Source organism: Hyalella azteca, unplaced genomic scaffold (assembly GCF_000764305.2).
Source record: "Hyalella azteca isolate HAZT.00-mixed unplaced genomic scaffold, Hazt_2.0.2 contig17406, whole genome shotgun sequence".
NCBI classification, from domain to species: Eukaryota; Metazoa; Arthropoda; class Malacostraca; order Amphipoda; family Hyalellidae; genus Hyalella; species Hyalella azteca.
The window spans coordinates 471,149-492,892 of record NW_025947190.1 but is presented as its reverse complement, the minus strand read 5'-3'; the positions used below and the strand labels follow the sequence as shown (position 1 = coordinate 492,892).

Genomic DNA, 21,744 nt, shown 5'->3' with positions numbered 1-21,744 from the left:
ATCATTAGAGCCTAACGGTGATGTTTAGCTCGTGNAACAATAACATATAATGACGATGGGATAAGACAAAAGGGAACTGAAAGTGACTAAATTGAAAACATCCTGATAAAAACTAACCTTTAGTAAAACTGAAATAAGAATAACTAGCATGGCGACTAAAAATGATATTCAACAAAGACAATAACAACCCTACCTAAAAAAATTAAATACAACTACGTAAGACGAAAAGTCGAAACAATGTTGTCTTAGGGTAAACGCGGTATATTCCGACACATTAAGGACGCAGCGAGAAATGAAATACTATAAAAAAAAACGTATGCATTTCCTAAGTTCTGTTGCCTTCACATGACTCTCAAAACACTTCACTACGCGTCAGCAACACTACTTGCTAGAGTAAGGTACTGCAGCAGTGCAGCTGCTTGACAGTTGAAACTGCCAAGTCAGTGAAGTAGCAATGAGCTGATCCATGAAATGCTGCATCAGTCACAGTGAGTCACTCAGTGCAATGAAGCAAATTCAAACTGAATTTAACAAGCATTGTTACAGGATTAGCACTAAAATGGAGAATCATTTAGAAGCCATTCATTAATGAGACAAAACCTCCATGTTCATGTTCACTTTCACCTGTTCTGTAACCACTGACTAAGTCCGCTTGCAAAACTAAAAAAATAACATACTTTTTTCTCATGTTTTTTAATTTGTCATTGAAACAATTTTTTACGAATAATTTTTAGAAGGTTCAGCCCAATATTCTTGATTCAGATTGGGATAAGCATAGGTTATGAAAGGTCAACTATGTACATATGCATTCAATTCTCAACAGCAAGTTGGCAACAGTTGAGTTTTGAATTTATCCAACAGTTTAGAATTTATCTAACAGTTTTCTATCTTCAGACTGTCAAATTTTAATAGAGTATAGACTTGCTACAAAGTACAACTATTGAGAAACTAATCTCTCCTCATTTCATTAATGCAATTTTCACCATTTACCTAGTATATTCCTCCTGATGACGTCATCCACCTCAAGCTTCTGTTGGCCTCTCATTGAGTGAAAAGGTGGTGGAATTCATGCAACAACTTATTTGAATCACTTTGCATGCACAGTTGATTGAATAAGTTCATATTGTATTTTACAATTTATATATTTTTTGCCATAATTCTTTATAACAGGATTTATGTAACAGTCTGCCATCTTCAAAATGTCAAAATTTATTGTGTATAAAACTGTCTTTTATTAATGTTCTATTTTCAATTCCAGAGTTTAACTATAAATTTTTGCAATGGAAGGAGAAAATGTTCGGGCAGAAAAAAATGACCCTATGATAGAAAATCTTGGGTTGGATCAGGTTTCCCTTTCCAGCAAGGCAGAATGTGTTTCTAATTCTGTTGCATGCTTGTCTCTGAATGAAAAAGAATTTAAAGAAACCTTAAGTAATGGCCAGCTAAAGTGTGAAGATGATGATAATTCAAAACCTCATGACTTGGCTGATGCAAGAGGACAGGGCTTTCTGTAAGCAACATTGAAAGACAATTTATTGATAAGGACTGGATATTTTTAGTTGATATATACATTGCATGCTGAGTATTAAATATACATGCTGACTTTACCTTAGTTACAGTAAATCATTTACAAATAAATTTGAACAAGATAATGTTACTACCATAAAAAAATTGACTTTTATTCAGAAACTTCCCTGGTAGGTAAACATTAAAATGACTATTAGCAGTAGGCTTTTAAACCATTAAATATGGCCTTTATTTCAGCCCATTGCCAGCCTATGGTTCTTCTACTGGCCAGTCAAGAAGAGTCATCCCAGCACACACCCCTTGGAAGAATTTGTACTACAAAATGGACAGTCAGAAGAGAGGTTATTGTCTTGTCTTCAACCACAAAAATTTCCATCCCAATCTTGACATGGAAGTAAGTTCATGTCTAAAATTTGGTCAATAAATAGGTAACATTTTCTCTTCCAGTTTGGTTCTGTTATATCTTGTTAGCTAAATTAATGATGAAAATATATTTGTCAGTTTCCAGCAGCATATTTATGGATAAAATTTTTTCAGTGGCTGCCACTAATGAAAAAAAAATGTATTTTCTTGGACAACACATTTAAATATAGTGTATTATATATGATTAAGGATATAATTTTATCATAATATATTCAATACATAATCCAATGCTCCCAATTATGTTAGATATACCTAATGCAAAATAATAATTGATGGGAAAAATTGTGCTGACGTATTTTCAGACACGTTTTGGAACAGACAAAGACCGGGATGATATTGTGAATTTTTTCACCACTGAGCTCAACTTCACTGTTCAAGTTTTCAATGACTTGACTCTGGATTCACTTAAGAAACAGCTTGATTATTGTAAGTACCTGCAATGCTGGAAACCAGCTAAATAAAAATTAAGAATCAAATAGTGTTCTCTATTACTAAGAAGTACAGATCAATCAGGTGCATTGCTCACTTCCAACATTGCTTATACTAGTAATGTAACAAGTGATTCATACTTCTCATCCTAATTTAATATATTCATTAAATGTACTTATTTTTCACACTAGATGCTTTAAAAGACCACAGTGCCTATGACTGCCTAGTTGTCTTCTTCTTGAGCCATGGAGAAGATGGCGTGTTCTATGCTCAGGATGCAGCTTTCCGCCATGATGAGCTCTTTGACGTGTTTGATGGCACCAACTGCCCAACTCTTGCTGGAAAGCCCAAGATCTTCTTTATTCAAGTAATCCCTTGTCATTATTGACATTTATAGTTCTACATTATTCAACCATTTGAAATCTTGAAACCTGCAATGAATTTTTTCTTTTGTTATTCAATTTTCTTGTTTTCCTTCTTTCAATATCACATTTAAAATTATTCTCTCCCTGTATTGTTCTTAGCATTGATATTTATTAGGTCCATCTTGGTCATATTATTATTATAGTGTTTTTGCTTATAAATATTCTCTATTGAAAGTAAGGCTTTTTGGAATTGCTGATACAGATAATATCAACCGATGGTTTAGTGTACAGGCATATCAACTGATTGTTTAATTTGCAGGCATATCAACTGATGGTTTAGACTAAATAGTGTACAGGCCTATCAACTGATTGTTTAGTGTGCTGGCATATCAACTGATGGTTTAGACTAAATAGTGTACAGGCATTTCAACGGTTTAGTGTTCAGGCATTTTAAATGATTATTAAGTGTACAATCAATCAGTCATACCAACTGATTTAATACCATCCAGGCATGTCGTGGAGGTCAGATGGACCGCGGTGTCCTGATGGTTGAACAGACTGACTCTCCAGGGTCAGAGTATAAGCTTCCCGTCACTGCTGATTACTTCACCATGTGGAGCACTGTGCCTGGTACATGCCTGCATGCTGGAGATCATCACGTCTCCCTTATCTGGTTGAAAAAATTAATCAAGGATGAAACTTCCTTTTCTGATTAGCAAGCAGATTCATCAGCCTGTTGATTTTGGCTACCTTGAACAACGAAGAAGAGCTGAGAAGAACATTGTAAAAAACGGCTTGCATAGAATAGCTATCTTCACTAGTGTTGGTCGGCAATGTTGACATAGAAAAAAAAGCAAAACTTGACAAGTCTTTTGATTGTTGGTGTTTACATAGGAAAGAATATTTTCAAGGTAATTTCTCAAAACTGGCTTACATTTTTTGGTTTCAGGTTACTACAGCTGGCGCAGGATTAGGGTCCCAACGCCAAATCTTGATCCCATAACCAAAGGTTCATGGTTCATACAGTCGCTGCTGAAGGTTCTGCGCAGCCATGTCACACAATATGATCTCGGATCCCTCCACGTCCTAGTGAACCAACACATGATCGCGGAATACGAGAGCAAAACGCCTTGTAAGTCAGACTCAAATTGGTCTTCTCCACAGTCGTGAATTCCATCATGACTGGATTTTTTAATCAAGCAGCAAACAACGGTATTATTGATGTGGTAACTTATAATTAATGTTAACTACGTAGAAACTTCATCTCCCTGCACAGTAGCTCAAAAATTGCAAAGTAACTAAAAAATTAATATCGCGTTCTTCAGTGGTTATCCTGTTCTTTATAGAAGCCAAAGTCTTTTTATCTTGGTTCTCTGTAGTACCCAGCAAGTTTCTTCTATCGTTTTTTGTCTAAAAATATTTGTTTCTTCAAGCAGGTTTCGTTGAAGTTCAGAGATTTTTTTTAATTGGTAATTTTCTTCTTTGTTTTTTTCAATAGATCGAAGAATATTTTTCGTTTGCGGGGGTAAATCGAAAATCAGCGTACCGATGAACATTTTTATTTCTTCAACAACGTTTCGAATGTATCAATCATTCACTATCAAGTTAGAAGGTGCATTGAGTGATGGAATTTTGGTCGATATAAGTACAAAATCATGTAAATAGGTTACTACTCGAAAATAAAATGATAGAAATAAGTACGAAATCGCACAAATATTGGGTTAATCAAGAATTGAAGCACCAAAGGAGTCCATCACCCGTACGATGCTCGAGGAGTGCACCAGCGTCGTCATGAGATGCCCCGACGCCAACCGACTCGCGGTAGCTGAGGCCCTCATCATTAAAGATAGCACCCCAGCCAACAACCTACAAACTACTGGATTTGTCAGAATCTTGAGACTGTTCGGTGTGATTTTTGGTGCTTTAACTCTTGATTATCTCAATATTTTATCGATTTTGTAATTTTTTCTATCATTTTTTTATTTTCGAGTAGTATTCTATTTACATGATTTTGTACTTTTGTCGACCAAAATTTCATCACTCAATGCGCCTTCTAACTTGATAATGAATGATTGATAAATTCGAAACGTTGATAAAGAAATAAAAATGTCCATCAGTACGCTGATTTTCGATTTACCAGTGCAAACAAAAAATATTGTTTGATCTATTGAAAAAAAAAAAACGAATAATAAAATTGCCAATAAAACGAATTATCTGGTATATTTGTCAGAACCTTGAGACTGTTCGGTGTGATTTTTGGTGCTTTAACTCTTGATTATCTCAATATTTTATCGATTTTGTAATTTTTTCTATCATTTTTTTATTTTTGAGTAGTATCCTATTTACATGATTTTGTAATTTTGTCGACCAAAATTTCATCACTCAATGCGCCTTCTAACTTGATAATGAATGATTGATAAATTCGAAACGTTGGTAAAGAAATAAAAATGTCCATCAGTACGCTTATTTTCGATTTACCAGTGCAAACAAAAAATATTGTTTGATCTATTGAAAAAAAACGAATAATAAAATTGCCAATAAAACGAATTATCTGGTCTTCAACGAAACCTGCTTAAAGTAACAACTTTTGCCAACCTATACTAACAAATATTTGTTATTGCAGCTAAACCTGCTACGGACAAAATGAAACAAGTTTCTTCATTCGTCTCCACGGGCACGCACCTCCTGCACTTCTTTCCCATTAGTGAAGTCTCTTTGCATAACAATGAGCCAGCAAAGCCTGGAACTACCGAGCCTAATGCTGAATGCCATAAAAAAAAGCGTTTCGGCATAGTCTCGGATTATTTCCGAGCTCGTTGGCGGAGACTCAAAAAGTTTTCATGAAAAGATTGTGAATTCTGAAGTCTCAGGAGACGGACAATTTCGCCTTGGGTGCTCTTGCTTGGCTGTGTTGTTTGGAAATTGATAAGTTGGTTAGAGTTCAGTTCTCTAATTACTGTTGTTTGACGAATTTAGAGATGATCATTAACTCTGTATGAGCATCGTATGAAAATGGAATATCATTTTTAATTAGTCTGAATTTGTCTTATTAAGCTCTTCTATTCTAATTTATTTTTTGCATTTATCAGAATTGAAGAATTGGCGTCAGATTGTCACATTTCTTGAAAACGGTATTAAAGTCAATTCTGGTATAATGTTAGTAATTGGTGGATTTTGTTTTAACCTATTATGTCAATTTACATTTTTTCTTATGATATTATGATTGATGTTATGTATCTCATTATGATATTATTGATATTGAAGGTAGCATTATAAAGCAGTGCAATAGTTTCATATAGAAGTTCGTGCAAAGTTTTTTTCGCATATTTACACAAAATTTCTTCTATAATATGAGTATAAAATTATTATAATTAGTTCATATTTTATTTATGAAAATTAGTTGTACCTTTTTTCTCAATTTGTTCATTTGCTTGAGGTTGTAATGAACTGATGGTAACAATTTAGTGTTCAACGCCTCCATTCCTATTTGATTTGCTGTAAAGCTATCATCTGACCGTGTAGTAATCCGTCCACTTTGCTATGCTTCCACTGGCGCTGGCCTAGATGTGTTCAACTAATATTGCATTCTCAATTATAATAACATCAACCAAGTGAAACTCCTCCAGTAGTCGAGTTTGAAGTTCACGCTTTAAATTAGGTATCTGCAATGGCCTCGCTTATTTTTTATGATAAATAAGACAGGATGATTTAAACGCCATATAAAATAGTAAGGTTATGTGTTTCTGTTTACTTCCATTTTATGATTATCTAAATATGATTTAAAAAAGATTTGTTTTAATAGGGTTTGTGTTTCTGCTTACTCCCATTTCATAATTATCTAAATATGATTTAAAAAGTTCTGTTTTGATAGGGTTTGTGTTTCTGCTTACTTCCATTTTATAATTATTTAAATATGATATTAAAAAATCTGTATTGATCTCAGGTGTGTAAATCTCGAGAATTCTTTATCCGTGATCTCTTGTACAGGTTGGTACAAGAAACTTGTACTTGTCTGCGTCCAAGAAAATAATAGTGTGATAATGATAACTTCGCAAATAGTGAGCTCAATAACTACCATCTCAAATAGTGAGCTCAGTAGCTTTCCTCTCAAATAGTGAGCTCAATAGCCACCCTCTCAAATTGTTAATGAGCTCAATAGCTAATTAAGACGTCATGATACGATTATAAAGACCTACTTTAATAGTGACCTGCTCAGTTAACTCTGCTCAAATTTTGCACAATAATAAAACTTTACCCATTTTTTCAAATGCCTTGTGATGTACAGCAAATCTACCCATAGCTCTGTAGTCTTGGGCATTTAAACAGTATTCGTAGACTAGAAAGATATTATGTAATTTTTNTATTTGAGCCAGAGACAATTTTTCCCAACATTCCCTGTTTTCAAACTATGTAATCACGCTTGTGCCTATATCCTTAAAACATAATATTACTTGAAATACAATGGTTTATTATATTGCGTTTCGTTGACATATCCTGATAATCCGTTTTGTGTGACAAATTCTAATTCCTCTTGGCGCGAAAGTTGCGGGTGATTTATACAGAAAATATCCTAACTTAATTACTTCAAATGAGACAAGTGCTGGGAAGGCTCCAATTTTTGGAAAGTTGTTATACCTTCTGCTGGCTTCCTGAAGGATCGTTAAAAACGCGTCCATGTATCTTTGTGACTGTGGGCATTGCGTTTTTGCATCATTCTCAATGGCCGTGTGAAAATAAAGACTATCAGTGTTGTGTCTAGCAATGCATTGAATTGCTAAGCAAGAGCTTAGAGAAAAATGATGGAATATGTCAATATCATTGTTCTGGTGAATATTTCGCTGGGGAATAATTGAAAAAAATACTGTTAATAAATTCTTTTGATTGAGACAGTTCAGAGTGAAGAAGATTGACTAATTGTACCCTTGTTGTTACTAGAGAATAACGTTCATTGTGTCACGTATAAAGTGAAACCGGATGCTGAGTAGATGAGATTTTGACCTGCAGCTTGGAGGCTCGCAAATGTTGCTTAAACAAGCAATATTTAATAATATAAATAACAATAGCAATTTCGGCGTTAATTAAGCCGTAGGCCTGTCGCAGAACATTCACAGCTTGTTGCGATCTCGAACACTCAACGCCCTGTTCCAATTTTGTTGTGCTTAAGAATAGAGCTATGATCGTACCCACGCGTCAATGCTTAATCTTTGTAGCGTCAAATGTCAACTCTGGGCCACCCTGCCCTCACAACATTATAATGTTTGCTTATACAAGCAAAAACTTATCTCTAAATTCTTGGCAAGACTCTAGAATCTAGAATGACGAGAAATCTACCAACGCTCCTCACTCACATATGCAGTTATTGCATTTTTTGGTTGATCTGCGCAGAGTGACTAAACTTCACTGATCGGATGCACTAAGACTAAGGAATGCCTTAGTGCTTAGTCGATTCGAAGTTGATTAAGTTAGTTCCGCAAAGTAATATATTCAATAAGTCTTCTCGTCTTGAGAGCTTCTACCGCTCAAAAAGTTGATTCTAGTAAACTGTGCTGACGCACGTAACGTCATTTCTAAGAATAGGTCTTTCGAGGCCGAAAATGTTTGTACTAGCATTAATAAAACGTAGCTATTATTTTGTATTCGTTCATCTGAACATTTTTAAGCTTTAGAATCCATTTATATAAATCACGCAATCTGACTTCTTCAAGAATGATCAAAGAAAGAGCATTGGAAAAATTATGAGGTTTTTAATTTTTCAACTTTTAATTGAAGAAATTGGTTGGTTTTAGGGAGTGTCGGATGCCGAATTTTATAAAATGCAGCCATTGAGGCAAAGATTGTTACTGTTAGTGGCGGCATGGCTGCCGGTGTGAGAGTATGCAATATTGTGTTCTCTTCGGGCATCAGTTGGAAGCTTGGCGATATTTGTTATTCTATAATGATTTATTATCGAGATTCAGTTCGAATTTGGGATATAATTCAAATATTAGGTAGTAAGTTACTAAGTTCAACTTAAAATCAGTGAAATTTTGTTGGTAAAACTATTTAGTAGGTACTAAGAATCGTTCTTACTGAGACGAATTCAAACCTGGAAAATAGGCCTAGGTTACGTATATACCTGCGGGCTGCAGTAACTGAGTAAGGTTTTGTCTATAAAGCTACTACTACCTTATTTGTATTACTGTTTATTAGTGGTATTGCGTAGTGTGTAGTATCTGTAGTTTGAATTGTTTTATGCTTGGAGGATATTTTGATTGTTGGTTGCTGATGCTGAATGAATTGAATGTTGGTTGTTGAATGAAAATTATGAGAGCAGGAAATTTTTGCCTGTAGTCTGTAGAAATAATACAAATGAGGAAAGGAATGTCAACTTCATTATGTTTGGTTTAACTCATCAGCTTCAGCTCATCAAAGCTTAAAAGTGACAATGTGACTTGTGAGTATGTGACATTGAATGCTTTTCAGCCTTTCTTCCTCAGCCACAGCCCGCAGGTCTTCATTCTCAATTATGCAAATAGACATTGCCCATTGGCTGCCGGGCAGTACCGCAGTAGTGCAGTACTGGTACACTAGGACAAAAGCCCCACAAACATGGGCAGAAACGCAGAATCATGCACTAGGCAAAAGCCACCTTTAAATTAGACTCTTTATTAGTATTACTGTATTAGTATAAAATAAAGACCTGACCTATGAATCTATGATCTCTCTATCAGTCTTATGTGTGATAATCATAATGTGTCTATGCCACTATTGCCCCAGCCCCCTGCCCCCTGGCCCATCCTGTCTTCCCCAATAGTAATAGTAATAAGTATGAAAGAGTCAAAAGTTTGCTTGGAATTTTGTGAAACAAGTCATGAAATGATTTATGAAAGCTGAATGTTGCATGTAATTTTTAAAAAGATCTTTCTAGTATTGCAGATTGGATTCTGCAGAGTGCAGAGTTAGGAAATTTTTTCCCCAAGGATGAGGTATTTAGGCCCAAAGCCCCAAATGCCAAAGTGACTAATGGCTGTGCTTCTATTGCCAATATTATTTAGAATTTATATTAAAAACTACACGAATCTTGCTGATTTTGGAAAAAAATGTGTAAAAATGTATTTAAAGATAGATGTCCACAAGACCATTTGATAAAATATTTAAATTTTGATGCCGATGAGTTGTTAAACAGGCATGAGGCATTGTCTGCTGGCTCTGCTATGCCATGAATTGTATTTAGTATCTTTCTGAGCTGCAAGTAGAGCTTTCCTGTCCTTCTTTAGGGTAATAGGGCTCCATTATATGAATTATTTCCAGTCTAATTGTTATCTATCATCAAGATTAACTAATAATGATTAACTTGAGCCATGAGATTCCAAAATTAGTGAAAATATATCACATTAGAGCTGTAAGATTTTATTAATAAGCAGGAATTTTTTAATCTTCCCTGGCTTTGAGTTTTTCTTAGCTTCACATCATGTAATTAGTCCAGATTCATGAGCTTCTGCCTTGTTTTCAATTTCCACTGATTTGGCTTCATTCAAATTCAATGGCATTCAGGTTTCAGATTTTTGGGAGTATGGTTCAAGTGAGAATTTGCTGCTTCATAACATCCATCAACTGGATTCAAAATCATCATGTGCTCAAAACAAAAATTCTAGCTGAGTTATAAAGGGATGCTTCAAAACTTCATGTTAGGTCTATAAATTCAATGCAATAGGTATATTTGTTCACTTTTATGCCTTTTCCAAATTCCATTTCATACCTCTTTCAAATTCCATTCTATATCTCTTCCAAATTCCACTTTATATCTCTTCCAAATTCCATTTTATACATCTTCCAAATCCCATTTTATACCTCTTCCAAATTCCATTTTATACCTCTTCCAAATTCCATTTTATACCTCTTCTAAATTCCATTTTATACCTCTTTCAAATTCCATTTTATACCTCTTCCAGATTCCATTTTATACCTCTTCCAAATTCCATTTTATACCTCTCTCAAAATCCATTTTATGCCTCTTCCAAAATCCATTTTATACCTCTCCCAAAATCCATTTTATACCTCTTCCAAATTCCATTTTATACCTCTCCCAAAATCCATTTTATACCTCTTCCAAATTCCATTTTATACCTCGTCCAAATTCCAGTTTATACCTCTCCCAAAATCCATTTTAAACCTCTTCCAAATTCCGTTTTATACCTCTTCCAAATTACGTTTTATACCTCTTCCAAATTCCGTTTTATACCTCTCCCAAAATCCATTTTATACCTCTTCCAAATTCCGTTTTATAACTCTTCCAAATTCCGTTTTATACCTCTTCCAAATTCCTTTTTATACCTCTTCCAAATTCCCTTTTATACCTCTTCTAAATTACATTTTATACCTCTTCCAAATTCCATTTTATACCTCTTCTAAATTCCATTTTATGCCTCTTTCAAATTCCATTTTATACCTCTTCCAAATTCCATTTTACACCTCTTCCAAATTCCATTTTATACCTCTTCCAAATTACATTTTATACCTTTTCTAAATTGCATTTTATACCTCTTCCATATTACATTTTATACCTCTTCCATATTCCATTTTATACCTCTTCCATTTTCCAATAATCTTACTAGGTCACTTGGTTGGTCCAAGTGTCTCAGCCATGTTATAAAGGAAAAAGCTCACATTTACTTGTAGTTTTTATGTATTATGTTTACTGGTTAATTATCCCTATGAGTGAGTGCAAATACAGAGTAGCCATTACTGAGTGATCATTAGAAAGTATTGTTTGATTTAGTGAGTATTCAGTCCAGGCATGAGCAGCATCATTGGCTGCAATAATTTTGGCAAGTTGCTGACCTATTGTTTATAGCATAGGGTTAGTAGTCTGGAGTTTACAAATTGTTAATGTTTCATGTATTAATGTTAGGCATTCAATTTTTCTGTGTTCAGTTAGTACAATCAAGTTTTGTTCTTCTGCATTAACATTCATTTATTGTATTGCTGTGTTATTCAGTATTTTACTCAATAATTATTTCTATTATTTATTTATTTTGTTACAGTAATTTTGTGTGCCCATGCTCTTTAGATTCCAGATATTTCTCTGCTCTATTCATTAATACAATTCTTACATTACTTATAAATTGGAGTTATTCTTATTTTGCATATCAATAGACAACTTGAAGCATTGTAGACAACTGTCTTTCATTGCCTCTGCGCTAATATTCAGTTGGTGGTGAGATACAAGGTCTCCGTTCACTACCCACTAAGTGCGCCGGCCATCAATAATCATAGTGGTTTCATAGTTTGTTCACTTCTGAAGGCATGGTCCAACTCATGGAACTCTGATTTCTTAAATGAACTTCATTGTCATCAATTAAAAAACGTTCATATATCCATTGAATATCATATTGTTTCTAAGATATTACTTTGTTCTGCAGCTTCAAAGTGATTTATTGGAATGACGTGGCTCATTGACAAATATAAGGGTCATGGTTCAGTTGATTTCTCTATGACAGAATGCAAACAGTTTGTGCTTGTCACCCTTACATCAGCAGCATTGATTGTACTCGTACATCATGATATGATAGAGAATTTATTCAAAAGTTCAGTTCATCTTGCGCGATTGTCACGACTCCGTATGTACGAGATTGTATTGTTACGACTATACGACAATCACTCATGAGGTCATTCAAGTCGAATTTTTCACAATTTCAAAGGTGGTAGCCTTCGATCGCGCAATAACGTTCATATTTTTTTCTGTCATCGAAGAGAACGAGAAATATTGATTGAAACTTGTATACAATCAAGCTTATTGAAACTATATTACTGAAGGTAATACATATTAAGTTAAAATTTCGCTAGACGAACTGAGTAAATCAGTTGTTCTAGGTCGTTACTCCAAAGTGTATAATTTGTTCCTGAATTAGGCGTCACTAGTATTGATTAACGTTTAGTCAGTGTTCTTTACTTATATGTCAGAAATTCGTACTTTAACACGATACAAATATTCAGTTGACTATAGAGTTGATATTGGGGATGACAGCGTTGTGTTGTATGGCGAGCTGCGCGATGTAGTCAATCGATGAGCTCGAGGCGCCAGGTGTTTACAGCGAAACTTCATTTCACTGTATAAGGTTTCTGGCGCTGCGAAGTCCATGTTTCGACAACACCAAACATGGTGCATCCAAAGCCAATCATTAAAATTGCATCTACGTGATTCGGTATTCAATGAAATCGTATTTTATTTTCGGACAAATTAAACTTAGGTGTTGGGCATCAATTCAATTGATATCAGAAGGATTTTCAAGATGTACTCGAATGGATACCAGTAATAGTCTGGTATCAAGACAATTCTTCATCGAGGTTCGTTATTTTTTTTAATATCGCTTCTGGATTTTTTTTTTGTTTCGTTGGTATTCCGCGATGTTCCTGTATCTTCAACTTGACGCTTTCTTCAGCTTAATCTTTCCTATTATGTTGTATTGATATGAATTTTTTACGATGATTTTTTTTCATTTCAGGTCAAAAGAGGGAATGACAGTGAAATAATTCCAATTCTGTTAGTTGAATCTAATTTTCTATAAATGTGTCTCAGTGCAGCGTATCATACAATGTTGCTCGTTTTTCCAACAAACCAAGATGAACATAGTAAGCAGTTTCGTACAGTGAAGTCGAGCGCAACGAGTGTGAAGACGTTTTAACTATAACAGCCTTGTGATCATAATTATCATCACGGCCATCAAACCAACCTGTGACATGTTACCTAGTCTCGCGCGATTATTAAATTTGGCTCAACTTAAAGTCGATTTACATATCGACAACCATATGAACTGTTCCTGTTACCCCACTTCTACAAAGTCTCTTCTGTATTTTATCCCACCTCGACCTCTTGTCTGGTCCGAAATTATCTTCGATCTCTTGTGACCGACTTGCTTGCTTTCGGCTTGACACTCTTCTTTAATCAGCATTTTTCACGACCAAATTCATCTATCTTAATTTGTTTTCTCTTCAGATTTTCAATCTAAGCTATCTTAAGCCAAAATGATCTTCCAATGCTACAGAAAATTTTCGGAAAATAGAAGCAGAAATTATTAACGCTGTAACACCAGGACTGTTACATAAATTCTTCGAAGTTTCGTCTCTTCCAAGGCCGGTGAGTAAACTATTCATAAGAAGCAGGTTCTGCTCATAACTATATCCTTATTTATTCCCATTAATTCCAATTAAGTTGTTAACAAATAGTAATAATTTCTCTATTATTTACCAAAAATCGTTTGTTTATGTGAAGACGGATGCCGTTAATTTATTATAGGGTTTTTCCGAGCGCGTTTACGTACTGACCTTTCACACCGGTATTTACCAAGATCTCAACGGGTCTTTATTTAACTAACATCACTTTACGTAGAGCATTAACAAAGATAAGACGATTCAGTGAAGAAATTCTCGACTGCCGTGGAATATTCACCCCCATGAATGCCGGAGTCGGTTCCATATGTATATGTTGCAAAAAATGTAACTCAGCACTCACTGCAGTGAGTGACAGAGAGCGCATTTTCTCGTCGACGAAAACTTGAGGTCACGGACGGACAGAAGGACGGACAGACGGACATGGCGAGCACAATAGTGCATTTTTTCCATAAATGAGAAAATGCGCTAAAAATCCTGTTTCTCACTAAATTTATCAACGACTATTCGTCTCTTCCAAGGCCGGTGAGTAAACTATTCATATGGAGCAGGTTCTGCTCATAACTATATATCCTTATTTATTCCCATTAATTCCAATTTAGTTGTTAACAAAAATTTATAATTTCTCTATTATTTAGCAAAAATCGTGTGTTTTTTATGTGAAGACGGATGCCGTTATTTTATTTTAGGGTTTTTCCGAGCGCGTTTACGTCCTGACCTTTCGCACCGTTATTTACAAAGACCTCAACGGGTCTTTGTTTAACTAATATCACTTTAGGTAGAGCATCAACAAAGATAAGACAATTCAGTAAATGAATTCTCGACTGTCATGGAATATTCATCCCCATATGAACGCCGGGGTCGCTTCCATATGTATATGTAACAAAAAAATCCTGTTTCTCACTAAATTTATCAACGACTAGATTTACTGGCTTCTGATGTGTAATATCAATAGTTTAAATTTTTATTTGTGCTTCAGTATTCTCCCGTACGTAATAGAACTCAATCCGTTGCTTGACAACGCCAATGTATTTGAGTTTGTTTCTACAACCAGTCGAAATTGACAGTTGTATTTACTTACTTTAGTTACTTAACCTTGCAAGTAGGTTCGGCCTTTGTCTGACTATGCCGACCGAGGTATATGTGAACCCAAAACCCTCGGTATCCTGGCAACGACCTGCCGATCGCTTCGATAGCGGGAGCAAGTCTGATGGTCGATCTCAGAGCGCGCTAACAGACTTACTATATTTGCTGCCTGAGCTCCACAGTACGCTCTCTATTTCGTTAGCACTCATAGCACTCTGTGCTTTTCATATTAAAATCCTACCGAGCACTCCTGGTATGGATCTCTGTTAAAAGTGTGCGTGGTTTTTTCTTTCATTAAAATCCAACAAAACACTCTCGCCATATTTCTGTGAAGTTTGCGGGTAAAATTTTCGTCTCGATGGCCATGACCTTAACTTTGATTGATGGATTGTAATCACATACTCTGGTTATGGTGAATTGTGACATTAAAATATGATATTGCGTATTTTAATGTCGGGAAAAATAGGTTATCGTTCATCGTTATTCTAATCAAGTACGGAGAAAAATGGGACGTCATTTAAACTTTACGACGGATCGGCGACAGCGAAATCGGAAATGCGTTTACTTACGTTGGGTTTTGTAACGATTGTAACTAATATTGTTTCGCTGTTTGTTTTATGACCCGTTTTACTCACTGCTACGGTCTAGCTCGTATATTCGATTATTATTATATTTTCAACGTGAACAGCGTCTGGACTGAAAGTTCATGCAGACCTAATTAATTGCAGTGTTATGCCACATCTCGTGAGTTGAGCGATTATTTTTTATTTCATAAAATATTGCGACTTCGTTCTGTCGTTGTTCATGTTGTTCTTGGTTATAGTTGCAGGTTCGTTACTGTTATACCCGTTTGCTATAAAAATGTCGGTGTTCATTGTAAAATTTTCTTGAAATTCATGCCAATTGTTTTAGGTTGTATATAGGAAATCTAAACGTTATTCACGTTTAGCTTTCTACTTTCTCTTTGTTCGCGTCAATCAGAAGTGTTATATATTTTTTAAGATAATTTATAAATTATTACCTTGAATAATACACTTAAAAATTTTAGTATTATTTTATTTTAATAAATTTATTACCTTCATGAAGCCCTCATCAGCTTCATCTTAAGCCTTAAAATTATGAAATAAAAAGAAAGGAACGTTTAATGCCTGTGCATATAGTCATTAGTCAGTTTAGCTACACTCAAAGAAATGAGTGAGACTTGATCAAAATAGCAATGCACTCTTTGCTTGTGTGTGCCATCCTGTCCCAGTTCTGTCCGGCAAAAGGGTGTATCAGTGCTACGTGCAGAGAGTGTGTCAGTATTTGGACAATATGACCGATGCATTCTTCTGAGTGTATGATGAGTAGATATGACGGCAGGTAGATAGATGATATGATGATTTATATGTATAGAAGATATAACAATGCTATGTATTGGTGAGATAGAAACTTGATATGAAAATGATATGTAGTGGCGATTATCTAGAACTCGCTCCTATTGATTTGCCTTGCATTGATCTTGTGCGAAGACGTATTTTCTAGAAATCTAGGCGACCATTCATCTTGAATACGACTTATAGGGCATTTCCGCCTAGTAATATTTCATGACGTTCGATTGGGTGATGTCGAATGCATGGTGCCCTTTGTAGTGGACTTTGAACAACTTCTGTTGTGGTTTTCGGAGAAAAAGTAATGACTTAAAGCTTCATTTTTTAAGGGTAAATCGCCTGTATAATTACTGGTTTTCATGCGAGATTATGTGGTACCGCAACGCTGGGCAAGGAAATGTTGCGCCTGGATGGATAAAAGTTTGTAATAAACATGTTTCAGAAAATAACTTGCTGAATAAAGTTGATGAGAAGAAGAGTTCAGATGGTTCAGAGATCACTAGCCTCAATTTCTGTTAGTTATTTGCAGTAAATATCTGCTTACAGAATCTAAAAAAAAATATAAAAATAGGGACAAATTCAACAGTCATTCCAGAATTGTAAGGACTTTAGTTGGATTTTTCTTCTCAAATCTCAATTATATAGATGTAATGTTCATATGTCAATGTAACGTTTCGTATTCTGATGACTCAGAATTTTTATTAATAAACTTTTCAGGTTCGCTTATGTTACAGGCGTACGTTCTTCGTGCTGATTGAAATTAGCCAAACATTGCCCAACTAGCTATGCACATTTTGCCTTATGTGGGTCATTTTAACCCAGCTTGGCGCGGCAAAAATGCGTATCAGTGCTACGGCAAAAAAAAGAGAACGTGTCACTATTCGGACAATGTGACCCATTCAGTTTTTCGAGTGTGCCGACAGGAAGATTTTCTCAAGTCCGCCTGTGCATTATAACGAACCTGACGAACTGCAGGGTGACATTAGTCGTCGGTCTCCTTCATTCAGTTCCGTGAAGTTCAACAATTCACTCTGCAACGTCACTGGTCAGTCATCCTCATTAAAAAACGAACGTTCGACAAATTATTTCCTCTCTGAAGCATTACTTCATCTGAAGTTTGTTCGAATCTTCAAGGTTGTTTCTACACTTATGAATCTGGTTCAAAGTCGTATAAGCTTCCTGCTATCGCGTTCTTTATCTCAGTTTATAATGGCCATAAATGCTAATACTTGCTTATTGTTTTACACACTTTCTGCTTCCCATAGAAAACGTTAGCACATCGTTGAAACATAGATTTAATTTGATTTAATTGCTAAGTAATTAATAGGTAAGCAAGCGTAAGAAACTTATGGTTTCAAAATCACCCATTTACTTCCTAGATGCTTTTTACTACGAATTCTGAATCGAGTTGTGATTTAAGGGTAGCCCTGATAATAGTAATGATTCAGTGTAGAAGCTATCATTACTTCTGATAAAAGTAATGACATATTGTATAGTTTTGAGTCCAGTGAAATCATTATTACGAACAATATTGAAGACACATTGTGTACTTATAAGCAATGTGCTCTTATAGATCAATATGTAGGCGTTACCACGTTGTTTGGCGTTGTACCAAGACGACGGGAAGATCTGGGGATTTTTTTTGTATTATTTTACCATTGCACTGCTGGCTAATATATAGTTCACTACAGAACGTAATGTGGTTTTTACGTTTACAGGTTGTCGCTTGCTCCATCCGGTCACATAAGGAGTGTACGCGTAGCCAAGTGTAGTATGTACCGTGTAGAATGTATGCGGTATACGTGGAATTGCAGGACCAACCTTGACGCTACCTGCATACCAATATTGTTTGGTTTCATGTCCCGCGTGTGGTTACTGAATGAATTCAGATTACCAAAGGGCTTGTAATTCTGGGTACGTTGTCGACCGTGATGTCAAGTCTCGAATTAAATAAATTTCAATGATGCCATGTATTTGTATGCGTGGGCTGAGGATGTTGCTGCCATTAGATTGTGCATGTGGAAGGAATTCCTGAAAAGATCTGTTGTGAAGAAAAAGCGTGTTCTGTTGTGATGAATGTTATGAAACTGGCCGCCACTTCTGATGCGAATATTTCGAAGAAGTAATGAATACATGTAACCTTCAAGTTGCTTCACTGTGGAATGAAAAACAGCCAAGTCGCTGCGTTGGTGTATACAAATACAATGGTTAGACTAAATAAGGAAACACCTGAGAAATCTACTAAATATACTTAGTTTGGTGTGGGTCCGCCTTTGCGACAATTACAGCCTCAATTCTTTGGGGTATTGTTGATTCATACAAAATGTGAATGGTTTCTAAAGGAATTTTAGCCCATTCTTCAGTTGAAATTCCCTCCAGCTCTTTTAGAGACGATGGTGGCGGGAATCGACTTCTGACTTGCATCTCTAAAATCGACAATAAATGCTCGATAATATTCAGGTCTGGTGATTGTTGTGGCAAAATAAGATGCTCAACTTCATTGGAATGTTCCTCATGCCATTTTTTAACAATTCCAGCTGAATGGTTCGGGGTATTATCCTCTTGAAAGATGGCATTCCCCTCCGGAAACAGTGATTGAACCGTTGGATGAACTTGGTCCTCCAAAATTCCTAAATAGTCACGGCTGATTCTTCCATAACGAGAAATCATTGGTCCGCCGGATTTCCAAAAAATAGCATCCCTGATCATCACAGATTCTTTGTCATGTTTTACTGTTGGGAGGAGGCATTCGGGAATAAATGACTCTTTTGGTTGCCTCCAAACGTAAAATCGACCAGAGGTTAAAAATAAGGTAAACAATGATTCCACACATAAATCACATTTTTCCACTGCTCAAGGTACCAATTCTGTAGGTTTTTACACCACTCTAAACCTTTTGAAGCCTTTGTGTCTGAAATCAGAGGTTTTCTAATTGCAGGTCTTCCATAGAATCCAGATATGTGCAGCTCTCGGCAGACACCCTTTATGCGAAACTGTGTTCTGCATGTAGCTTTCCGTTGAGGTCTGCAGTAATTTTAACAGCCGTGGTCTTTCGATTGTCCCTCACAATTCGATGTAGGTACCGGCGGTCTCTCTCGGACAACTTCGACTTGCGTCCAGACCTGTGCCTTGCTGAAGACGTTTTTCCTTCTCTTTCAAAAGCAGTCTGTACTTTTAAGACAGTACCCCTATAAAAGTTAAGCATTCGTGAAGTTTCTGTCTCACTAGCACCTGCCATACGGACACCAACAATTTGGCCTCTTAGAAAGTAGAAGAGGTTTGCCACTTATAGGTTATAGGTTAGGTTATAAACTCAAAAATTTACTAAAAACATCTGTGCTAGGATAAAATATGAATTAGCAGTAAGAATAAACAATAAAACCTTGAAATATGTCACGTTTTCATTGTTTATATCGTGTTGAAGAATTACGATATCAAAATGTGTTTTCCTTATTTCGTCCAACCCCTGTATGTTCTCAGCGTGTAGAATAAAGTAGTTCGTTTTATTGATCTTGTGACCGAATAGTTCCTCGTAATTTCCAATTGGTAGCTGAACATATCACACTGTTGATATATTGGTTATCGGAATTCAGTAGAAAATGCATCAGGTGCAGTCATCGAAAATCAATTGAAGGACCTCACGCAAAAGCTTTTGAAATGAACCTGTTGCTCCGGAAGCTCATGAATAAGAGGCACGAGTTTACACGGTCCTGAGCTAGTTTACGTTCAACGTGATCTTGCTTTAAACACGAGCCGGCAAGGAAAAAACAAGTTACGAATACGTTCACGTGATGAGCTACCGTGCACTATGGACTTTCTGATCGATCTTCTAATCTTAAATTTCCGTTTAGTTTGTATACTGTCAACAAGTACAAATATTGAAATTCTTGCCAAGTCGAGATTCTTGCTATGTTGATATTATCTTAACCATAACGTTATAACAATGGTCGCGGGCCAGGAAAATCTAAAATAACATTTAACGTACAAAATTCACCGGCTTACTTTGGAGTGTGTCCTAATTTATGGGTACGTTGACTCACTTCCTGGGTAGAGAGGATTTCTTAGTAAGTGCACGGGATGTATTTGTGCGATAGGCGTATACTGTAACGTGTACCTATGACGTCACTTCGATAAGCCGCTGATTACCGCAGTGATAAACACACTCATGGTCTGTCGAGTGACCGCTCGTGAAGTGCGTACTGCAGTTGTGTTAGTACAGCGGCCGTAGCAGGGCTATCAGTGACACTTGCTGCTCCGTCTCCTACCTGCGAATATTTCTGGTGCCGCGTGGTCGTGGTGTGGTAGCTGCGAATATTTCTGGTGCTGCGTGGTGTGGTAGCTGCGAATATTTCTGGTGGCGCGTGTTGTGGTAGCTGCAAATATTTCTGTTATGAGTGGGAAATTAGTAAGAAATTTAATAAGAAACAAAATTGTTATTGTATTTTCGAACTAGTGTTTGCTGTCCACGTTTTACTCAGTAGCATCAAGCTCGGCTATAAATTAATGTTTGTGATTTAGTGTCGGGATATTTCAATTATTTCGTGTATTCACATAAAAATACTCTTCCTCTCGTGACGTTTTACTTTGGAATTAAATTGGTAAAGACCAAGTTGGAGCCAAAATGTAAAATAAACTTACCGAGTAAATAAAATTGACTCTGACTCATTGTGACGTCCAAGCAGAAAAGAGGAAACATTGTTTATTTCTTTCAATTATTGATGCCTGATTAAACATCGCCCAGCTCCCCAGCTCTCCATAGTGAAGATTTAAAGACCACTTGAAACCGAAGTAAACTCTGTGAACCTTGCTTTGGTTTATTCAATTTGTCTACATTCCTGACAAGATGGTACTTAGGTAAGTTATAAACTGTTTCGCTAACTCACATTTACCTGCAGGAGTGAACTGATAAGTGTGTTATCTCGTGCTGAAGTGAATCCCTATATACGTGTCTTGTCTCCCATGCTAAATTATGACTCATCTTCCAATTTTTTATGTATTATCCTGAACGCTTGAAAATAATATCAATATCATTTACATCATTAATTCTTCTAAAATTTACTACCATATATTCATTCATAAATGATGGTTTAATCTCAAACATTCTGTTTATGACCTTACTCGTTATAGGAAAAATTCTGGTTTATATGGTCCATTAATCGATTACGTGTATCGTAAATGGGATTTGCGCAACATTCTCAATTCGATTTTTGTGACCAGTTTCTAGATCGGAAACAAGATGCCATCTTTATATCATCTGCCTTAGAAAAGCTTCATTTCTTTTAATTGACTGGTAAATACTTATCATTTTTAGCATTTGCCTGAGAAATACACTTGCCATTTTTAGAATTTTGCAGAAAAATTACCATTATCTCGTAGATTATTTTAAAATATCATCG

At 35.8% G+C, this 21,744-nt stretch overlaps 2 protein-coding genes across 5 annotated transcripts in view; both read left to right on the top strand.

Annotated features, from left to right (window-relative positions):
- The first annotated feature begins 1,258 nt into the window (after positions 1 to 1,258).
- LOC108682710 (caspase-1) lies at positions 1,259 to 5,683 on the top strand. 2 transcript variants are annotated; one of them, XM_047885252.1, is made up of 8 exons: positions 1,259 to 1,337; positions 1,401 to 1,510; positions 1,765 to 1,921; positions 2,253 to 2,376; positions 2,571 to 2,746; positions 3,254 to 3,374; positions 3,694 to 3,876; positions 5,368 to 5,683. In XM_047885252.1, the coding sequence occupies exons 1-8, from the start codon at positions 1,281 to 1,283 to the stop codon at positions 5,586 to 5,588; spliced, it is 1,149 nt and encodes a 382-aa protein (XP_047741208.1). In that variant the 5' UTR covers positions 1,259 to 1,280; the 3' UTR covers positions 5,589 to 5,683. The 2 variants fall into 2 exon arrangements, with proteins under 2 accessions (XP_047741208.1, XP_018027427.1); XM_018171938.2 differs by having other exon boundaries at positions 1,259 to 1,510.
- A 7,398-nt stretch (positions 5,684 to 13,081) lies between these two features.
- Positions 13,082 to 21,744, top strand: part of LOC108682700 (beta-1,4-mannosyltransferase egh) — a 22,062-nt gene continuing 13,399 nt past the window's right edge. The window contains exon 1 of one of the 3 annotated variants that reach the window (XM_018171922.2): positions 13,082 to 13,860. Coding sequence is in view for 1 of the 3 variants with exons in the window: in XM_018171920.2 (XP_018027409.1) it covers positions 21,192 to 21,202 (11 nt within the window). In the remaining 2 variants the exon portion in view is untranslated. Of the gene's footprint in view, positions 13,861 to 14,403; positions 14,418 to 20,799; positions 21,203 to 21,744 lie in introns of those variants that run through there. The other 2 variants (XM_047885258.1, XM_018171920.2) reach the window with 2 other exon arrangements.